At 49.7% G+C, this 20057-nt stretch overlaps 1 protein-coding gene across 5 annotated transcripts in view; it reads right to left on the reverse strand.

Annotated features, from left to right (window-relative positions):
* Positions 1-20057, reverse strand: part of KCNAB3 (potassium voltage-gated channel subfamily A regulatory beta subunit 3) — a 169639-nt gene that overhangs the window by 100820 nt on the left and 48762 nt on the right. For 2 of the 5 annotated variants that reach the window (XM_068274013.1, XM_068274010.1), the window contains exon 1: positions 1871-2847. The exons of the other annotated variants lie outside the window; for them this stretch is intronic. In XM_068274013.1, coding sequence (XP_068130114.1) covers positions 1871-2091 — 221 coding nt within the window. In that variant the 5' untranslated portion in view covers positions 2092-2847. Of the gene's footprint in view, positions 1-1870; positions 2848-20057 lie in introns of those variants that run through there. 5 annotated transcript variants of the gene reach the window in all.

Genomic DNA, 20057 nt, shown 5'->3' on the forward strand with positions numbered 1-20057 from the left:
TCAACTCTATCTCAGGTGCATATGAACATTATGTTAGGTGTACCCCAAATCTATCTCAGGTGTATATGAACATTATGTTAGGTGTACCCCAACTCTATCTCAGGTGTATATGAACATTATGTTAGGTATACCCCAACTCCATTTCAGGTGTATATGAACGTTATCTTAAAGGGATACTGTAGGGGGGTCGGGGAAAATGAGTTGAACTTACCCGGGGCTTCTAACTGTCCCCCGCAGACATCCTGTGCCCACGCAGCCACTCACTGATGCTCCGGCCCTGCCTTCGGTTCACTTCTAGAATTTCAGACTTTAAAGTCTGAAAACCACTGTGCCTGCATTGCTGTGTCCTTGTTCCCACTGATGTCACCAGGAGCATACTGCTCAGACACAGACCATACTAGGCCTGCACAGTACGCTCCTGGTGACATCAGCGAGATCGAGGACACGGCAACGCAGGCGCAGTGGTTTTCAGACTTTAAAGTCTGAAATTCCAGAAGTGAACGGGAGGCGAGGCCGGAGCATTGGGGAGTGGCTGCGTGGGCACAGGATGTCTGTGGGGGACCATTAGAAGCCCCGGGTAAGTTCAACTCGTTTCCCCCGACCCCCCTACAGTATCTCTTTAAGTATACTCCAATGCCATCTCAGGTTTATATGGACGTATATGACCATTATCTTAGGTATACACCAACACTATGCCAGGTGTCCATTATCTTAGGTATACAACAACTCTATCTCAGGTGTATATGAAAGTTATCTTAGGTATGCACCAACACTATCCCTGGTGTCCATTATCTTAGGTATACAACAACTCTATCTCAGGTGTATATGAAAGTTATCTTAGGTATGCACCAACACTATCTCAGATGTTTGTGAACATTCTTTTAAAGTATAAACCAAGTCTATCTTAGGTGTATATGAACATTATCTTAGGTATATGCTAATATCTCAGGTGTGTATGAACGTGATCTTAGGAATACACCAACACTGTCTCAGGTGTATATAAATGTCATCTTAAGTATACACAAATACTATCTCAGGTGTAAATGATGTTCTCATTAGTATGCACCAAAACCATCCCATGTACACTAGCTCTACCTCAGGCATATAAATGTTTTCTAAGTTGTACACCCACACAGGTGTCAATGAACACCTGCACTATCACAGAGGTATATGAGCACTAGGTTACCTTTTGCACAATGTCTTGCACACACTACATATAATTGTCATCCCAGGTATATCTAATCAGCAGTAACTCAGCTACGTATATGCTGGCTGTCTCTGAACTGTATCTCAGTACACTCTCACAAGTATACGATCGCTTCAGCTGCTATATCAGAGTCAATCCTCTGCACCTGCAAACTGTAAAGTAGGGTTAATATGTATTTACTGTTTGCTTTCTACTTCAGTACAGCCAAATCATACCTCGCAGCTGATGATAGGCAGAGGCTATTAGGAGAAATTGGATGGTGCAGTTACCCGAAACAACCAGTCACAACCCTTATCTCATTTAAAGCCTGCTTGGGGCAACAGCATCACTTTGGCTCCAGTTCTCGCTTCCTAGGACTATAAATCACACTCCTTAAGTGTATGAATTTCTGTGCACAGGCAATGTCACTGGCAATGTACAAGACTTACAGTATACACTCTGCAGGCAAGTATAGCCCTCATCCAGTACACAGCAGTTATTTCATATACACAAGACCAGTCTGGCACCAGTTGTGGTACTGTACATTCATGATGATGATACACAGCTGGGATACGCACCAGCAGACAGACTCAGATACAGATACCCATAGCAGAATGTCACCTTCCCATAGGAGGGGTCACCCCATTGAAGTGTCCCAATCCTGAGCGCCCAGAATCCGCTTACCTGTATTTCATACCTGTAGCCTTGACTGTGGACTCCCGCAGGATGCTCGAGAGCAGCGGCAGCACCTGGGTAGAGTTCCTGGTAGCCAAGGGGGGCGTGCGTTGCTTGATTTGCATCCCATTACCCCCGCTTTGCCCTCCAGAGGGGCGATTGGGGCAAAGACGGTCCTCGCTTGTCCTGCTTCTCAAGGTTTGCTCAGTGCAGGCAAATGAAACTTGCATATTGAGTCAGGCCAGGAGGACAGGTGGGTTGCTTAAATGGGGAGGAGGGGGTGAGAGGGGGAAGAGAGGAGTCCAAATAGGACTAGGGCAGGGGGGCAAGGGGTGGTTGGTGGTGAAGGGGGAAGCACAAGGGTCCAAATAGGACTAGGGCAGGGGCGCAAGGGGGGTTGGTGGTGAAGGAGAGACCACAGGGGTCCAAATAGGACTAGGGCAGGGGCGCAAGGGGGGTTGGTGGTGAAGGAGAGACCACAGGGGTCCAAATAGGACTAGGGCAGGGGCGCAAGGGGAGTTGGTGGTGAAGGAGAGACCACAGGGGTCCAAATAGGACTAGGGCAGGGGCGCAAGGGGGGTTGGTGGTGGGGTTCAAGGAAAGAGCACAGGGACTAGGACTGGTGGGCAAAGGGGTTTGGGAGAGTCTCAGGAAGAAAGCCTAAGGGACAGAGGGGACAGGGGGGTTGAGGGAGTCTGTGGAAAGAAGGCTAGGGGGCAGATGGGACAAGGAGGGTTGAGAGAGTCTCAGTAAGGAAGCTTAGGGAGTAGATGGGACAAGGGGGGGTTGAGGGAGTCTCGGGAAGGAAAGGAAGGAAGCCTAGGGGACAAAGGGGGGTTGAGAGAGTCTCAGGAAGGAAGACTTGGGGGCAGAGGAGATAGGGCAATGAGAAGTGACCAGAATGCAGAGCTACCTAGAGGATGAGGGATACAGGGATGTGTTTGGAGGAGAGAGAAGCTGAGAGGTACAGAGAGAGTGAGACAGAGGGGGGGGGGGGGGGGGGGGATGGAGAGAGACAGGAGAGGAGGAAAGGGGGATGGGACAAGTAAAAACAAAAAAAATAAAAATAAAAGTGAGTGGTCCAGAAGGCTGCAGGGAGAGTGCCAGGATGCTGCGTGGGTTAGAGAGGTATGGAGAGGAGCTGCCAGGGATTGGGCCGGTGTTGGGGGGCGGTGTAGTTTTGCAGGTCTGGCTGGAGGAGGCAGGGAGGCAGTGGGCTTTTGTGCAGTGTTGGGACAGCTCTGCAGTTATCAAGGGTACAGCAGACTTCACACATCCCCGCCTCGCATCCCCCTCTGCACTGATGCAGCTAATAGGAGGGGCCGCCCCCCGAGTCCCCCTCTCAGCGCTAGGTGCATGCAGTTTGTTCCATCAGCCACAATGCGGCCGCACCGTAGGCTGCCCCGGCAGGAGCTCTGCGGGTGATGGCTGGCCGGGCTGCCGCAGCAGAGGAGGAGGAGGTCAGGCTGGCAGCACCGGCGTAGCATGGCGAGGAGTCTCGGCAGCGCTGTGTGCGGGGCGGGGAGACAGAGAGCTGCAGGTGCCGGGGGTGAACCGGGGGCTCTGCGGATGCCGGGGGCGGCGGAGGAGCGACTGGAGCTCTGCGGATGCCAGGAGGGTGGCAGGGCGGGGAGTGGCGATCTGCTGGTGCCAGGTGTGGCTGCAGAGAGTGGTGCCTTGCCAAGCAAGGGTGAACTGCAAGTTTGCAGGTGTCAGTTTAGGGACAGAGGGTGGGCTGAAGGTGGCAGAGGGGATCGGGGCTCTGCAGATTTCAGGTGGGTGGCAGAGGTTTTACTGCAAGTACCAGGAGAGTGACAGGATGTGGAGTGGTGATCTGCAGGTGTCAGGTGAGTAGCTGGAGGTGAACTGCAGCGAGTGCCTGGTAAGGGTGAACTGGAAGATTGCAGGTGCCAGTTAAGAGACAGAGGGTGGGCTGGAGATTTTCAGGTACCAGGTGAGTGGAAAAGGGTGAACAGGAGCTCTGCAGGTGGCTGGTTCCAGGTAAGGGGTTTGAGGGTAAACTAGACATCTGCAGGTGAAAGCTAAGGGAATGAGGGTGATCTGGAGCTTTGCAAGTGCCATGTGGTTGGAAGAGGTTGAACTGGAGTTGTGCAGGTGCCAGGTGGATGGCAGAGGAAAAATGTGAATTGTGCAGGTACCAATTGAGGGGCAGAAAAGTGAGCTGTGTAGGTTGGAAGGGGAGCAATTGTAGTTAAGTATGTGGGAAGAGGGTAAGGTAGCTCTGCGTGTGCCAGATAGGTACAGAGGGTAAACTGGAGCTTGTCAATTGGACGGTGAACCGGAAACTCTGCAGATGCCGGATGAGTGACACAGGGTGAACCAGAACTCTGAAGGTGCTTGGTGGGCATCAGAAAGGTAACCAAAGCTCTGCAGGGGCTAGGTGGATGGGTGGCAGAGTGTGAGCTCAGTCCCTGTAGATGTGAAGAGGATGGCAGAGTGTGAAATAGAGCTCTGCAGGTGCTAGGTGGGTGGCAGTGAGTAAACTGGTTTTCTGCAGGTGGGCAGCAGAGGGCAAGGTGGAGATCTGCAGCTGCCAGGTTAGGAGTAGATGATATACCAGAGAACTGCAGGTATGCAGTGGGTGTTAAATTGACAACTGGAGCTCTGCTATTGCAGAAGGAGAACTAAAGCAGGCGCCAGGTGGGCAGCAAAGTAGAAAACCGAAGCTCTGCAGGTGCCAGCTGGAGTAAACTGGAGATGGAGAGAGGATAGCCTGGAGCTCTGCAGGTGGAGAGAGGATAGCCTGGAGCTCTGCAGGTGGAGAGAGGATAACCTGGAGCTCTGCAGGTGGGGAGAGGGTAACCTGGAGCTCTGCAGGTGGAGAGAGGATAGCCTGGAGCTCTGCAGGTGGAGAGAGGATAGCCTGGAGCTCTGCAGGTGGAGAGAGGGTAGCCTGGAGCTCTGCAGGTGGAGAGAGGGTAACCTGGAGCTCTGCAGGAGGAGAGAGGATAGCCTGGAGCTCTGCAGGTGGAGAGAGGATAGCCTGGAGCTCTGCAGGTGGAGAGAGGATAGCCTGGAGCTCTGCAGGTGGAGAGAGGATAGCCTGGAGCTCTGCAGGTGGAGAGAGGATAACCTGGAGCTCTGAAGGTGGAGAGAGGGTAACCGGGAGCTCTGCTGGTGGAGAGAGGGTAACCTGGAGCTCTGCAGGTGGAGAGAGGATAACCTGGAGCTCTGCAGGTGGAGAGAGGATAGCCTGGAGCTCTGCAGGTGGAGAGAGGATAGCCTGGAGCTCTGCAGGTAGAGAGAGGGTAACCTGGAGCTCTGCAGGTGGAGAGAGGATAACCTGGAGCTCTGCAGGTGGAGAGAGGATAGCCTGGAGCTCTGCAGGTGGAGAGAGGATAACCTGGAGTTATGCAGGTGGAGAGAGGATAGTCTGGAGCTCTGCAGGTGGAGAGAGGATAACCTGGAGCTCTGCAGGTGGAGAGAGGGTAACCTGGAGCTCTGCAGGAGGAGAGAGGATAGCCTGGAGCTCTGCAGGTGGAGAGAGGATAGCCTGAAGCTCTGCAGGAGGAGAGAGGATAACCTGGAGCTCTGCAGGTGGAGAGAGGATAGTCTGGAGCTCTGCAGGTGGAGAGAGGATAACCTGGAGCTCTGAAGGTGGAGAGAGGGTAACCTGGAGCTCTGCAGGAGGAGAGAGGATAGCCTGGAGCTCTGCAGGTGGAGAGAGGATAGCCTGGAGCTCTGCAGGAGGAGAGAGGATAACCTGGAGCTCTGCAGGTGGAGAGAGGGTAACCTGGAGCTCTGCAAGTGGAGAGAGGATAGCCTGGAGCTCTGCAGGTGGAGAGAGGATAACCTGGAGCTCTGCAGGTGGAGAGAGGGTAACCTGGACCTCTGCAGGTGGAGAGAGAATAACCTGGAGCTCTGCAGGTGGAGAGAGGGTGACCTGGAGCTCTGCAGGTGGAGATAGGGTAACCTGGAGCTCTGCAGGTGGAGAGAGGATAGCCTGGAGCTCTGCAGGTGGAGAGAGGATAACCGGGAGCTCTGCAGGTGGAAAGAGGGTAACCTGGACCCCTGCAGGTGGAGAGAGAATAACCTGGAGCTCTGCAGGTGGAGAGAGGGTGACCTGGAGCTCTGCAGGTGGAGATAGGGTAACCTGGAGCTCTGCAGGTGGAGAGAGGATAGCCTGGAGCTCTGCAGGTGGAGAAAGGGTAACCTGGAGCTCTGCAGGTGGAGAGAGAATAACCTGGAGCCCTGCAGTTGGAGAGAGGGTATCCTGGAGCTCTGCAGGTGGAGAGAGGATAGCCTGGAGCTCTGCAAGTGGAGAGAGGGTAACCTGGAGCTCTGCAGGAGGAGAGAGGGTACCCTGGAGCTCTGCAGGTGGAGAGAGGATAGCCTGGAGCTCTGCAGGTGGAGAGAGGGTAACCTGGAGCTCTGCAGGTGGAGAGAGGATAGCCTGGAGCTCTGCAGGAGGAGAGAGGATAACCTGGAGCTCTGCAGGTGGAGAGAGGATAGCCTGGAGCTCTGCAAGTGGAGAGAGGGTAGCCTGGAGCTCTGCAGGTGGGGAGAGGGTAACCTGGAGCTCTGCAGGAGGAGAGAGGGTACCCTGGAGCTCTGCAGGTGGAGAGAGGATAGCCTGGAGCTCTGCAGGTGGAGAGAGGGTAACCTGGAGCTCTGCAGGTGGAGAGAGGATACCCTGGAGCTCTGCAGGAGGAGAGAGGATAACCTGGAGCTCTGCAGGTGGAGAGAGGATAGCCTGGAGCTCTGCAGCAGGAGAGAGGATAGCCTGGATCTCTGCAGGTGGAGAGAGGGTAACCTGGAGCTCTGCAGGAGGAGAGAGGATAGCCTGGAACTCTGCAGGTGGAGAGAGGATAACCTGGAGCACTGCAGGTGGAGAGGGTAACCTGGAGCACTGCAGGTGGAGAGATGGTAACCTGGAGCTCTGCAGGTGGAGAGATGGTAACCTGGAGCTCTGCAGGTGGAGAGAGGATAGCCTGCAGCTCTGCAGGAGGAGAGAGGATAGCCTGGAGCTCTGCAGGTGGAGAGAGGATAACCTGGAGCTCTGCAGGTGGAGAGAGGATAACCTGGAGCACTGCAGGTGGAGAGGGTAACCTGGAGCACTGCAGGTGGAGAGATGGTAACCTGGAGCTCTGCAGGTGGAGAGATGGTAACCTGGAGCTCTGCAGGTGGAGAGAGGATAGCCTGCAGCTCTGCAGGTGGAGAGAGGGTAACCTGGAGCTCTGCAGGTGGAGAGAGGATAGCCTGGAGCTCTGCAGGTGGAGAGAAGGTAACCTGGAGCTCTGAAGGTGGAGAGAGGATAACCTGGAGCTCTGCAGGTGGAGAGAGGATAGCCTGGAGCTTTACAAATTAGCTACTCTACAGAGGTAGCCAGCTGAGAGATCAAATCATACTTGTGATTAGTCACACGTGTAGACAGGCTAAACTCTCTAAATACATACAGGGTGCATTTTCCTTCTGTCCTGTGCAAGAGTTTAGTGTCCACTTTAACTAAAAAAGATATACTGTTCAAGCATCACCATATTTATAAAGAGTCCATATTTTTTACAGCAGTGATCGGTGCTTTGATCACCAATCAGTACTGCCCTAAAGTTGCAGTCTGCAGCCCTATTCACTTGAATGGAGCTTCGGGTCATTCTTTTGCCATCAATGGAACCCCGTTCACTTCTATTGCACCTGCGGATAGAATGGTGATCAGTTGCTCCTCAGGTATTGTTGGTGTTTTTTTTTAGGGGGGGGGGGGATCTTTTTATTGAATTATACTAAAACGTATCAAATAATTAACAATATTTCTCAATTGTTAGAACTACATAACAAAAGTTTAGTTACAGTTTACGAAGATAAACAATGGTAAAGTTAAAGAGAGTCTGAAGCGAGAATAAATCTCGTTTCAGACCTCATAGATAGACGGGGGCATGTGTACCCCTGCTAAAACGCCGCTATCCCGCGGCTTAACGGGGGACCCTTCACCCCAAAATCCCCTCCGTACAGCCGGGGAGCGCTTCCGCATTGGGGCAGGGCTAACCGCCGCAGCCCTGCCTCCCGCGCGTCTATCAGACGTGTACCTCCGCCTCTCCCCCGCCCCTCTCAGTCTTCCTTCACTGAGAGGGGCGGGGGAGAGGCGGCGATGCGCCGCTGATAGACTTGCTGAGAGGCAGGGCTGCAGCCGTTAGCCCTGCCTCCAGGAAGAGAAAATCTACGACCAAGTTTTACGGGGGTGGGTTTGGGGGTGAAGGGACCCCCGTTTAGCCGCGGGATAGCGGCGTTTTAGCAGGGGCACACATGCCCCTGCTAACTATGAGCTCTGAAGCGAGATTTATTCTCGCTTCAGAGTCTCTTTAACCACTTCCATACTACAGGTTTTTCCCCTTCAAAACCACAGCAATTTTCCCATCACGCTATTCCCATTCATTCGCCAATAACTTTATCACTACTTAGCACACTGAAATGATGTACTGCATATATTATTTTTTGCGGGACAAAGGCTTTCTTTGGGCAGTAATTTTTTATTTTATTTTTTATGTTTATGTAATAGTATAAACTTAAAGCTAATAGGAATCTAAAAAAAATAATAAAAATAAACCAGATACTTACCTAAGGAGAGGGAAGGCTATGGGTCCTACAGAGCCTTCCCTCTCCTCTCATGGTCCCCTCATTTAAAGGGGAACTCAAGTAAGAGGTATACGGAGGCTGCCATATTTATTTCCTTTTAATCAATGCCAGTTGCCTGGCAGCCCTGCTGGTCTATTTCTCTGCAGTAGTATCTGAATAACACCAGAAACAAGCATGCAGCTAGTCTTGTCAGATCTGACTTTAAAGTCTGAAACACCTGATTTGCTGCATGCTTGTTCAGGGGCTATGGCTAATAGTATTAGAGGAAGAGGATCAGCAGGGCTACCAGGCAACTGGTATTGATTAACCTCCCTGGCGGTCTATTAAAACCGCCAGTTGGCAGCGCAACACTTTAATTTTTTTTTTTTTTTAAATCATGTAGCTAGCCTAGCGCTAGCCACATGATCGCCACTCTGCAATGGCATCCCCCTCCCCTTCTGATCGCAAAACAGGAAATCCCGTTCAGAATGGGATTTCCTGTTTGGCTTCCCCCATCGCCATGGCGATGATCGGGATGACGTCATCGACGTCATGGCGCACGGGGGAGTCCTGATCCACGCCTCCTGGCGCTGATAGGCCAGGCTGCGCAAGGGGTCTGGGGGGGCGGCACGGCGGGTAGCTGCAAATCGGCGCGGAGCGGCGGCGATCGGTTTGTACACGCAAAGTGCAAAAATTATGCAAATCGGCCCACCAGGGCCTGAGAAATCCTCCGAGGCGGCTTAGCTCGAGCTCAGGGAGGTTAAAAGGAAATAAATATGGCAGCTTCTGTATACCTCTTACTTTAGTTCCCCTTTAAGTGCCGGCTCACCGTTTGAATCTTGGATGCGTGAGGCTTCAGAAGTCTGTGCCTGCATGCGAGAAAGCACGCTAGTGCAGGCGCAGTGGTCCAGAAGGCTGCAGGGAGAGTGCCAGGATGCTGCGTGGGTTAGAGAGGTATGGAGAGGAGCTGCCAGGGATTGGGCCGGTGTTGGGGGGCGGTGTAGTTTTGCAGGTCTGGCTGGAGGAGGCAGGGAGGCAGTGGGCTTTTGTGCAGTGTTGGGACAGCTCTGCAGTTATCAAGGGTACAGCAGACTTCACACATCCCCGCCTCGCATCCCCCTCTGCACTGATGCAGCTAATAGGAGGGGCCGCCCCCCGAGCCCCCCTCTCAGCGCTAGGTGCATGCAGTTTGTTCCATCAGCCACAATGCGGCCGCACCGTAGGCTGCCTCGGCAGGAGCTCTGCGGGTGATGGCTGGCCGGGCTGCCGCAGCAGAGGAGAAGGAGGTCAGGCTGGCAGCACCGGCGTAGCATGGCGAGGAGGCTCGGCAGCGCTGTGTGCGGGGCGGGGAGACAGAGAGCTGCAGGTGCCGGGGGTGAACCGGGGGCTCTGCGGATGCCGGGGGCGGCGGGGGAGCGACTGGAGCTCTGCGGGTGCCAGGAGGGTGGCGGGGCGCAGTACAAAGCCACTCGTCTTCGGGAGCTCCCGAAGACCTCCGAAGAAGCGGCAACGCTCTACAGCATTGTTCCCCAACCCTGTCCTCAAGGCCCACCAACAGTGCATGTTTTGTGGAAATTCACAGAGGTAGTTAATCAGCTCTGCTGAGACACTAATTACTTCACCTGTGAATGTTTGTGGTTTTCTGCAAAACATGTACTGTTGGTGGGCCTTGAGGACAGGGTTGGGGAACTCTGCTCTACAGGGCCCTGAGCCTTTCCTCTCCTTAGGTAAGTATCTGGCTGATACTTACCCCCCCCCCCCCCCATTCCTATTTACTTTCAATTCCTGTAAAGCCTTTATTGCCCAGTTCTGCAGCACTTCATTTGCTTTAACCACTTCAGCCTTCGGTCGTTTTTCACCTTATGCATCAGAGCAATTTTCACCTTCCATTCATTCGCCAATAACTTTATCACCAATTATCACAATGAATTGATCTAGATCTTGTTTTTTACGCCACCAATTAGGCTTTCTTTGGGTGGTACATTTTGCTAAGAATTATTTTTTTCTAAATGCATTTTAACAGGCATATTAAGAAAAAAATGGAAAAAATTCATTATTTCTCAGTTTTCGGCCACTACAGTTTTAAAATAATAACTGCTACCATAATTAAAATCTACGTATTTTATTTGCCCATTTGTCCTGGTTGTTACACCATTTACATTATGTCCCTATCACAATGTATGGCGCCAACACTTTATTTAGAAATAAAGGAGCATTTTTATTACTTTTGCGTCCATCACTATTTACAAGCTTATAATTAAAAAAAAAATATTGGTTGTATACCCTCTTCACATGCATATTTAAAAGTTCAGACCCTTATTTTGTGGGTGTGGCGGGTAAAAAGTTAATTTTAAAGCTAATTTATTGTGTCTTTTTGTAATATTTGGCCACAAGATGGCCACAGTGATTTTTTAGTTTTTCTATCCTGTGAGCGAGCATGCTCGCTTACAGGAACTATAAGGAGGACGTGATTTATTTATTTTTTCTGAAAGACAGCAGCCTCTGTTGAGAGGTTGTCAGTTTTTCTACTGGGGACTTAGATCAATGAATGGGAACTATGTTCCCATTCATTGATCTCCGGGCTAACGGGGGGCGGCGCGGGAGCTTGCAGCACTGCAGCAGCAGCCTTTTGGACGCGAAAGTCACATCCAAAAGGCTAAAATGGTTAAGGGCTGTTGTAATTGCCTCACTGTCTATTTACAGCGATATTTTATTCATTATTTTCTGAATATCAGAATGTTGTGGGGGAATGGGGAAGTTGCTGCGGACATTCAGCTTCGGTCTGGGTGGTGGATGGAGGTTACAAGAGGTGAACTTTTGCCTGGACATAATAGCAGAAGCTGCACCATATTCGTTCCCTGCAGACGTGATGGAGTATACACTGTGCAGGCTCCGCCGCCGTCGCTGCAGTAAAACTTACACCATTAATAAAATACAGGGCATTAGTGAGCAGCTAAACAATAGAATTTCCTTTCACTCCTGTGTTCTGCAGCCACATCCTATTTTTAGAATGTTTGATATTCGTGCAGATAGCAAACACAGCCGTAAACGTTAAAGCAGATCTCCAGCCTGTTACTTAAAATGCAACAGCCTTCCTGTAAAAGAAAGTTATAGTTACCTCCCCTCCCTACCAGGAGAAAAACACTGAGATGTTTACTCTAGTAAACATCTTGGCGGTTTTGTTCAGGGACGGCTTTGAGGGAGCAGGAGGATTAGCCAGGGAAAAAAACACATACTGTATATAAGTAGATAAATACTTGATCTACTTACACAACACATGTATTGTACTGTCCACGTTTTGATTTCAGTGAATTTTATATAGTAAATAAAGAGAATTCTGTTCCTGGTGGGAACCATATATTTTGCCCACAGTTTGAGGCTAAATCCTGATGTCATTTCTTCCCTTAACTTTTTTTTCTTTTCTCCTCCAATCGCTTAGTCACCTCAGCCTTCCTTGTAAACACAAGTGAGCAGAGAATCGTGTTTCAGCTAGGCAGGGTAATAGAGGGAAGAGGAGGAATATATTATAGATAAAAAGAACCCCCAGCATTCAACTGAATGCCAATGGCTATTAAAGGGCCAGTGCTCCTAAGGTATGTGATAACTCCAAACCATAACAGCTGAAAAGTTTTGAATGCAGGATTAGCATCTTTATCACTTAATACACTCAGGCCAGTTACTGTTGAAATTTGATTTTTATGGTGACACTCCCGCTTTAAAAACCATTGTTGGCCAGTTTCGGTGCAAGGAAGGAAGACAGCAAACCAAGAGAGGGACATCTATCCCACTCAGCAGCTCTACTGACCTATGAGGGGAGCTGCTTTATACTACAAAATGGCTTTCTGAGACTTAAAGAGACTCTGAAGCGAGAATAAATCTTGCTTCAGAGCTCATAGTTAGCAGGGGCATGTGTGCCCCTGCTAAAACGCCGCTATCCCGCAGCTAAACGGGGGTCCCTTCACCCCCGACCCCACCCCTGCAAACCTTTTTTCGCAAACTTGGTCGTGAAATTTTTGTTTCCTGGAGGCAGGGCTAACGGCTGCAGCCCTGCCTCTAGTCACGTCTATCAGACGCGCATCGCCGCCTCTCCCCCGCCCCTCTCAGTGAAGGAAGACTGAGAGGGGCGGGGGAGAGGCGGAGATACGCGTCTGACAGACGCACGTGGGGCAGGGCTGCGGTGGTTAGCCCTGCCCCAATGCGGAAGCGCTCCCCCGCTGTACGGAGGGGATTTGGGGGTGAAGGGACCCCCGTTAAGCCGCGGGATAGCGGTGTTTTAGCAGGGGCACACATGCCCCTGCTATCTATGAGGTCTGAAGCGAGATTTATTCTCGCTTCAGACTCTCTTTAAAGGGAACCTGAAACGAGAGGGACATGGAGGCTGCCATATTTATTTCCTTTTAAACAATACCAGTTGCCTGGCTATCCTGCTGATCCTCTGCCTCTACTACTTTCAGCCATAGGCCCTGAACAAGCATGCAGATCATGTGCTCTGACTGAAGTCTCATTGGATTAGCTGCATGCTTGTTTCGGGTGTGTGATTCATACCGATGCAGGACAGACAACTGGTATTGTTTAAAAGTAAATAAATATGGCAGCCTCCATATCCCTCTCAGGTCCAGTGTGCTTTAGAGATGATACCTCTTTTTGACTTACATAGCAGCGGTGGTCATCCATGCTAATTCCGGCTGGCATATACAGTGGTGTGAAAAACTATTTGCCCCCTTCCTGATTTCTTTTTCTTTTGCATGTTTGTCACACTTAAATGTTTCTGCTCATCAAAAACGTTAACTATTAGTCAAAGATAGCATAATTGAACACAAAATGCAGTTTTAAATGATGGTTTTTATTATTTAGTGAGAAAAAAAACTCCAAATCTACATGGCCCTGTGTGAAAAAGTGATTGCCCCCCTTGTTAAAAAATAACTTAACTGTGGTTTATCACACCTGAGTTCAATTTCTGTAGTTACCCCCAGGCCTGATTACTGCCACACCTGTTTCAATCAAGAAATCACTTAAATAGGAGCTATCCGACACAGAGAAGTAGACCAAAAGCACCTCAAAAGCTACACATCATGCCAAGATCCAAAGACATTCAGGAAGAAATGAGAACAAAAGTACTGTAATTGAGATCCATCAGTCTGGTAAAGGTTATAAAGCCATTTCTAAAGCTTTGGGACTCCAGCGAACCACAGTGAGAGCCATTATCCACAAATGCAAAAACATGGAACAGTGATGAACCTTCCCAGGAGTGGCTGGCCTACCAAAATTACCCCAAGAGCGCAGAGAAACTCATCTGAGAGGCCACAAAAGACCCCAGGACAACATCTAAAGAACTGCAGGCCTCACTTGCCTCAATTAAGGTCAGTGTTCATGACTCCACCATAAGAAAGAGACTGGGCAAAAACGGCCTGCATGGCAGATATCCAAGGCGCAAACCACTTTTAAGCAAAAAGAACATTAAGGCTCGTCTCAATTTTGCTAAAAAACATCTCAATGATTACCAAGACTTTTGGGAAAATACCTTGTGGACCAATGAGCCAAAATTTGAACTTTTTGGAAGGTGCATGTCCCGTTACATCTGGCGTAGAAGTAACACAGCATTTCAGCAAAAGAACATCATACCAACAGAAAAATATGGTGGTGGTAGTGTGATGGTCTGGGGTTGTTCTGCTGCTTCAGGACCTGGAAGGCTTGCAGTGATAGATGGAACCATGAATTCTACTGTCTACCAAAAAATCCTGAAGGATAATGTCCGGCCATCTGTTCGTCAACTCAAGATGAAGCGATCTTGGGTGCTGCAGCAGGACAATGACCCAAAACACACCAGCAAATCCACCTCTGAATGGCTGAAGAAAAACAAAATGAAGACTTTGGAGTGGCCTAGTCAAAGTCCTGACCTGAATCCCATTGAGATGTTGTGGCATGACCTTAAAAAGGCAGTTCATGCTAGAAAACCCTCAAATAAAGCGGAATCACAACAATTCTGCAAAGATGAGTGGGCCAAAATTCCTCCAGAGCGCTGTAAAAGACTTGTTGCAAGTTGTCACAAACGTTTGATTGCAGTTATTGCTGCTAAGGGTGGCCCAACCAGTTATTAGGTTCAGGGGGCAATTTCTTTTTCACACAGGACCATGTAGGTTTTGAGGGTTTTTTTCTCACTAAATAATAAAAACCATCATTTAAAACTGCATTTTGTGTTCAATTATTATCTTTGACTAATAGTTAACGGTTTTTGATGAGCAGAAACATTTAAGTGTGACAAACATGCAAAAGAAAAAGAAATCAGGAAGGGGGCAAATCGTTTTTCACACCACTGTATAAATGAGGCTCACCTCAGAACTGGGCGTATCTAGTGACACTGATTGGTCCAGTTACAAGCTGCATACAATTGGCTGTATATTTGCATGCAGGACGGAATACTCCCCATATCACTGAGCATCTGTGCCCAGGAATCACAGCTTTACAAACAGCAAGGGCCTTCCATAAGTTTGGTCAAAAAAGAAACGCCTCCTTCTGATATGCACATAATTATACATAAAGACGTCAAAAGGAACACAAAGGCTTTTTCTTGGCACATGTGAATGACAATTAGGAGCATATTTATCTTGGATTTAATCTCTAAATCTGCATGGAGACTGCATGACTTGACTAAGCTTGTATTTAAAGGGAAAATGAACTGAGTAAAATGATTTAAAACAAACACATGATGTACCTGCAAATGAGTATTACATACTTACCTCACCGTCAGTTCCTCTCAGAAGCTCACCATTTTCTTCTCACAATGATCCAGTTTTGACAAGATTTGGTCAAAACTGAAATATATCAGCTGCTGTCAGTTATATTTCAGATGCTGTCAGTTATAACTGAAAGGACAACTGATGTGCAAGGTAATGTCCATGTTTCCCTCAAGTGGGCGATATTACAGTTTAACTGTGTGCTGACCAGGAAGCTGTTATGTGGTAATGGCCATTTTCAAAATGGAGGACAGAGAATTTTATTGATCACAGCGGACAAACAGGAGAGGAGAAAGAGATTGAGGAGTAGACTACATGGGAGGTAAGTATGATGTGTGTATGGTTATTCTGACTTTTAATTTTCAGATCAGGTTTGCTTTAAAGGGAATCTGAAGTGAAAATAAACTTATGATATAATGATTTGTATGTGGTGTACATCTAAGAAATACAACATTAGCAAGAGAGATATGAGCCTAATATTGTTTCCAGTACAGGAAGAGTTAAGAAACTCCAGTTGTTATCTATGCAAAAGAGCTTATCTGAGCTCCACAACTTTCAAAGTTGCAGCGAGCTCTGTCTTCTGAAGCTTATTATCTCAAGTGTCTGTCACTGTATTTAGTTTTTTCTGCAGAGGAAAGTTGAAAAGTTAATTTGCCTGCTCTGTGAAATCATTTAGAATGCTGAGTGTAGTGTGTAAACTGCAAATATTAGAGAATGATGCAATGTTATACAAAACATTATCACTATCAATCCTTTTCCCGTTCGGTTACGTCCTCCACAGCACCTAATTTTTTCCAGGGGATCGGGATGCAAGGATTTGAAGCTCTCTATTTAGCATCAGTGATGGGGGCATGTCCAATGCCAGCTCACATGCTGTAGCTCCGCCCCCTCCCATTAACGTCAGCATCATTTTGACACTTTGATCCACATAGGTAGACGCCGTGCCAGACCTGTCCCGGCAGCAGCACCACCACGATTGGTGAAATTGGGAGGGATAGCGAGTGCATCGGCGGTGGATGAGGCTGGCGGCAATTGGATGTCTGACACTTTGGTCAGATAAAGATGGTGATATGCTGGACGTGATCGGCAACAGCGCCATCTAGCGGCAGCAAGTTTTTCCTGTGTCGGGCTACCGGCATGTCCAACACAGATTGGTGCAATAGGAGTAAATGCTAGTGTGGGACGTAGTGCCACATAGAATTGGAAAGGGTTAATAAGCTGTATAGAATAGGAAAGTGCATCTTGTATTTACAGAGATTTATTGAGATTAGAAAAGCACTTCCCAAGTATCACAAAAACGTCTTCACCCGCTGCGACTCGGTAAATTGAAAGTGTGCCGTGTGTTTTTAGCAATATTTTCAATGAAAACTATCCTTGGATATATAGTTAAAGAGGAACTTTAGCCAAGGATTGAACTTGACGCCAATCAGTAGCTGATACTCCCAGGAGAAATCTTTACCTTTTCTTGAATAAATCATCAGGGGGGGGGGGGGGGGGGGCTCTGTATGGCTGACATTGTGGTGAAACCCCTCCCACAGTGTGATGTCATGACTATGGTACTGACATCACACTGTGGTCCTGTCTGTGATCTCCGTTGCATTGTGGGAAATAACGGCTTTTTCCGACTGCCAAGGAAGCAGCATCTCGCTCCTTGCATAGAACTCTCAGCAACGAACATTCCGTACAGATCACCTGGCAGAACTAAAGGTGTCACCACCAGTGATACATTTCAGAATGCAAATCAGGGAGAGGAAAGATTTTACAATAACAGACTAAATAATCTAAATAACACTGACTAAATAATCTAAAAATGCACATTGTAAAAAAGAATCATTATCTTATTTTATCTACAGTTCCTCTTTAGCTGCTTGCCGACCGCTCCATGCCAATTGGCGTGAAGTCGTGGGCAGCGGGGTTTTGCAGGAGGCCGCGCGCGCTGAAACGTGCGCATCTCCACTTGAATGACAGAGCTCCACTCAGAACCCAGAAGTATCACAGGGCAATCTTCTGTCCTTCATCAATGGACCTCCGACCTGCGAAGTTAGCTACAATGCCTCAGGGATGTTATCAGCCTACAAAAATAAAGCAAAAAAAATATATACGGCTTTATCGTTCAAGTAAAGGTAGCCATACACTGGTCGATTTGCCATCAGATCGACCAACAGATAGATCCCTCTCTGATCGAATCTGATCAGAGAGGGATCGTATGGCTGCCTTTACTGCAAACAGATTGTGAATCGATTTCAGCATGAAATCGATTCACCATCTGTGGAGCTGCTGCTGAAACCGCCGCCCCCACGCCAGCTATACATTACCTGATCCGGCCGGCGCGAGTCCCCCGGTCTCCGCTGTCTCTTCTCCGGTCTGGGCTCCTCCAGCTTCACGAATCACGGTACTTCCTGTCCGGGGAAGTTTAAACAGTACAGGGTGCTCTACTGTTTAAACTTCCTGCCGGGACAGGAAGAAGTGAAGCCTGCCGGACTCGGAGCCCAGCGTGGAGACGGAGCAGCGGTAACAGTGGGGACTCGCGCCGGCGGAACAGGTAATGTATTGCCGCTGTATTGTGTCGGTCATTGGGCATTCGAACGCTGCTATCGACGCACTCCCGACCCGCCGGCAATTGAGCGAAATCTTCTGCACGGACAGGATGGGAACGATCGATTTCGGACTGAAATCAATCGTTCGGTCAGCGTTTGCGCGGCGATTTCACAGCCGATTCGATCAGAGTGATCGAATCGGCTGTGTATCGGTGGGAAAAATCGGTTAGGGTATGGGCCCCTTAACAAACCTGCAGGCTTTCACTGTGCACAGGCAGGGCTGTTTTTAGGCATAGGCGACCTAAGGAGTTTCCTAGGCTATCATCTGTTGAAGAAGATACCAAAAAATTTGCCAAGTAACTATTTTTAACTGACCTATCATATGCCTCGGTTAGTTACATCATGGAAGGATGTGATGGAACAGGATACAGCAGAAAACCACAACTCAACCACCTAGCCAGCCCAGGAAGTTGTCACCTAAATGGGCGCCCAGAGGAATCATAACAATGATGTCCTCATTACCAGGCCCCATTCATGTGTTATCAAGCTCATATTTGAGGTTTGTTCTTTTAGGCTACTTGCACACTAAGACGTTGCGTTAGGTGCCACGTTAAGGTCGCATAACGTGCACCTAACGCGACGCCTGGTGCTCTTCGTTGTGGACTTCAGAGTGAGCCGCGTTGTGCAGCTCACTCTGGCGTCCGTGATGAGTACTCTTGTGCGCATGCGGCATCACGTGGTCCCGCCGACCAATCACCGCACAGAGCGGCTGCTCCTAGAAGCAAACACTGCACGTCACAACGTGCAGTGAATATTAATTAGCCATGTGCCTGGCCGCTCTCCGCTCCTCCCCAACGTTACTGCGCATGTGCAGACAGTCTAACGCGGCTTAAGCTGCTCTAACGCCGTAGCATGCTGCACTTCCTTAAGAACGTGCAGCGTTACATGTAACGCAACGTGGGCTGTGTGAACAGCCCACTTGTGTTACATTGCTGTGCGTTGGGGAGCGTTACAGGCTGCACTAACGTGCGCCTGTAACGTCTTAGTGTGTAAGCAGCCTTAAAGTGAATGGGAACCACATTTAAAAAAATGACAGATACTTACCCAAGGAGAGGAAAGGCTCTGGGTCCTATAGAGCAGGGGTCCCCAACCACCGGGCCGCGACCCACTGCCGGTCCGTGGGCAGTTGCCAGCTGGGTCGCGGCGGGTCTGGCCTCTCGCCCCCCTCCCCCCGCGGCCGCCGCTCCTGTCACCTTATGAGCTGGCGGCCGCTTCCTGTCACAGATTCCCCCCGTAGCCGCTCTGAAGAATGCAGCATCTCCTATTGCAGCAGCGCTTCCTGCGCAGCTGCTGTAAGGAGGGAAGAAAGCGGGGCAGCGGCTTCCTGTAGCGACGATCGCCGTTACCATGGAAACCGGCGCTGCCCCGCTTTCTTCCCTCCTTACAGCAGCTGCGCCGGAAGCGCTGCTGCAATGGGAGATTCTGCATTCTTCAGAGCGGCTACGGGGGGAATCTGTGACAGGAAGCGGCCGCCAGCTCATAACAGGTAACGGAAGCAGGGGGAGGGGGGCTACACTGGGGCACTATACTAGCTACACATGGGGCACTATACTAGCTACACATGGGACACTATACTAGCTACACATGGGACACTATGCTAGCTATACTGGGGCACACTGGGCACTATACTAGCTGCACACTAGGCACTATACTAGCTATCCTGGGGCACACTGGGCACTATACTAGCTATCATGGGGCACTATACTAGCTATCCTGGGGCACACTGGGCACTATACTAGCTATCATGGGGCACTATACTAGCTATCCTGGGGCACACTGGGCACTATACTAGCTATCCTGGGGCACATGGGGCACTATACTAGCTATCCTGGGGCACACTGGGCACTATACTAGCTATCCTGGGGCACACTGGGCACTATACTAGCTATACTGGGGCACTATACTAGCTATCCTGGGGCACTAAACTAGATATACTGGGGCACACTGGGCACTATACTAGCTATCCTGGGGCACACTGGGCACTATACTAGCTATCCTGGGGCACTATACTAGCTATCCTGGGGCACACTGGGCACTATACTAGCTATCCTGGGGCACACTGGGCACTATACTAGCTATACTGGGGCACTATACTAGCTATCCTGGGGCACACTGGGCACTATACTAGCTATCCTGGGGCACTATACTAGCTATACTGGGGGACACTGGGCACTATACTAGGGCACTATACTAGCCGCACCGGGGTACCTAGACTCCCTATACTGGGGCAACTGTGCTTGCTGTGCCGCCGCGAATACCCCCCCCCCCCCCCCCCCCGGGCCCCAGAGAAAATTTTGG

The sequence above is a fragment of the Hyperolius riggenbachi genome, chromosome 3, assembly GCF_040937935.1.
Source record: "Hyperolius riggenbachi isolate aHypRig1 chromosome 3, aHypRig1.pri, whole genome shotgun sequence".
In the NCBI taxonomy this organism is placed as follows: domain Eukaryota; kingdom Metazoa; phylum Chordata; class Amphibia; order Anura; family Hyperoliidae; genus Hyperolius; species Hyperolius riggenbachi.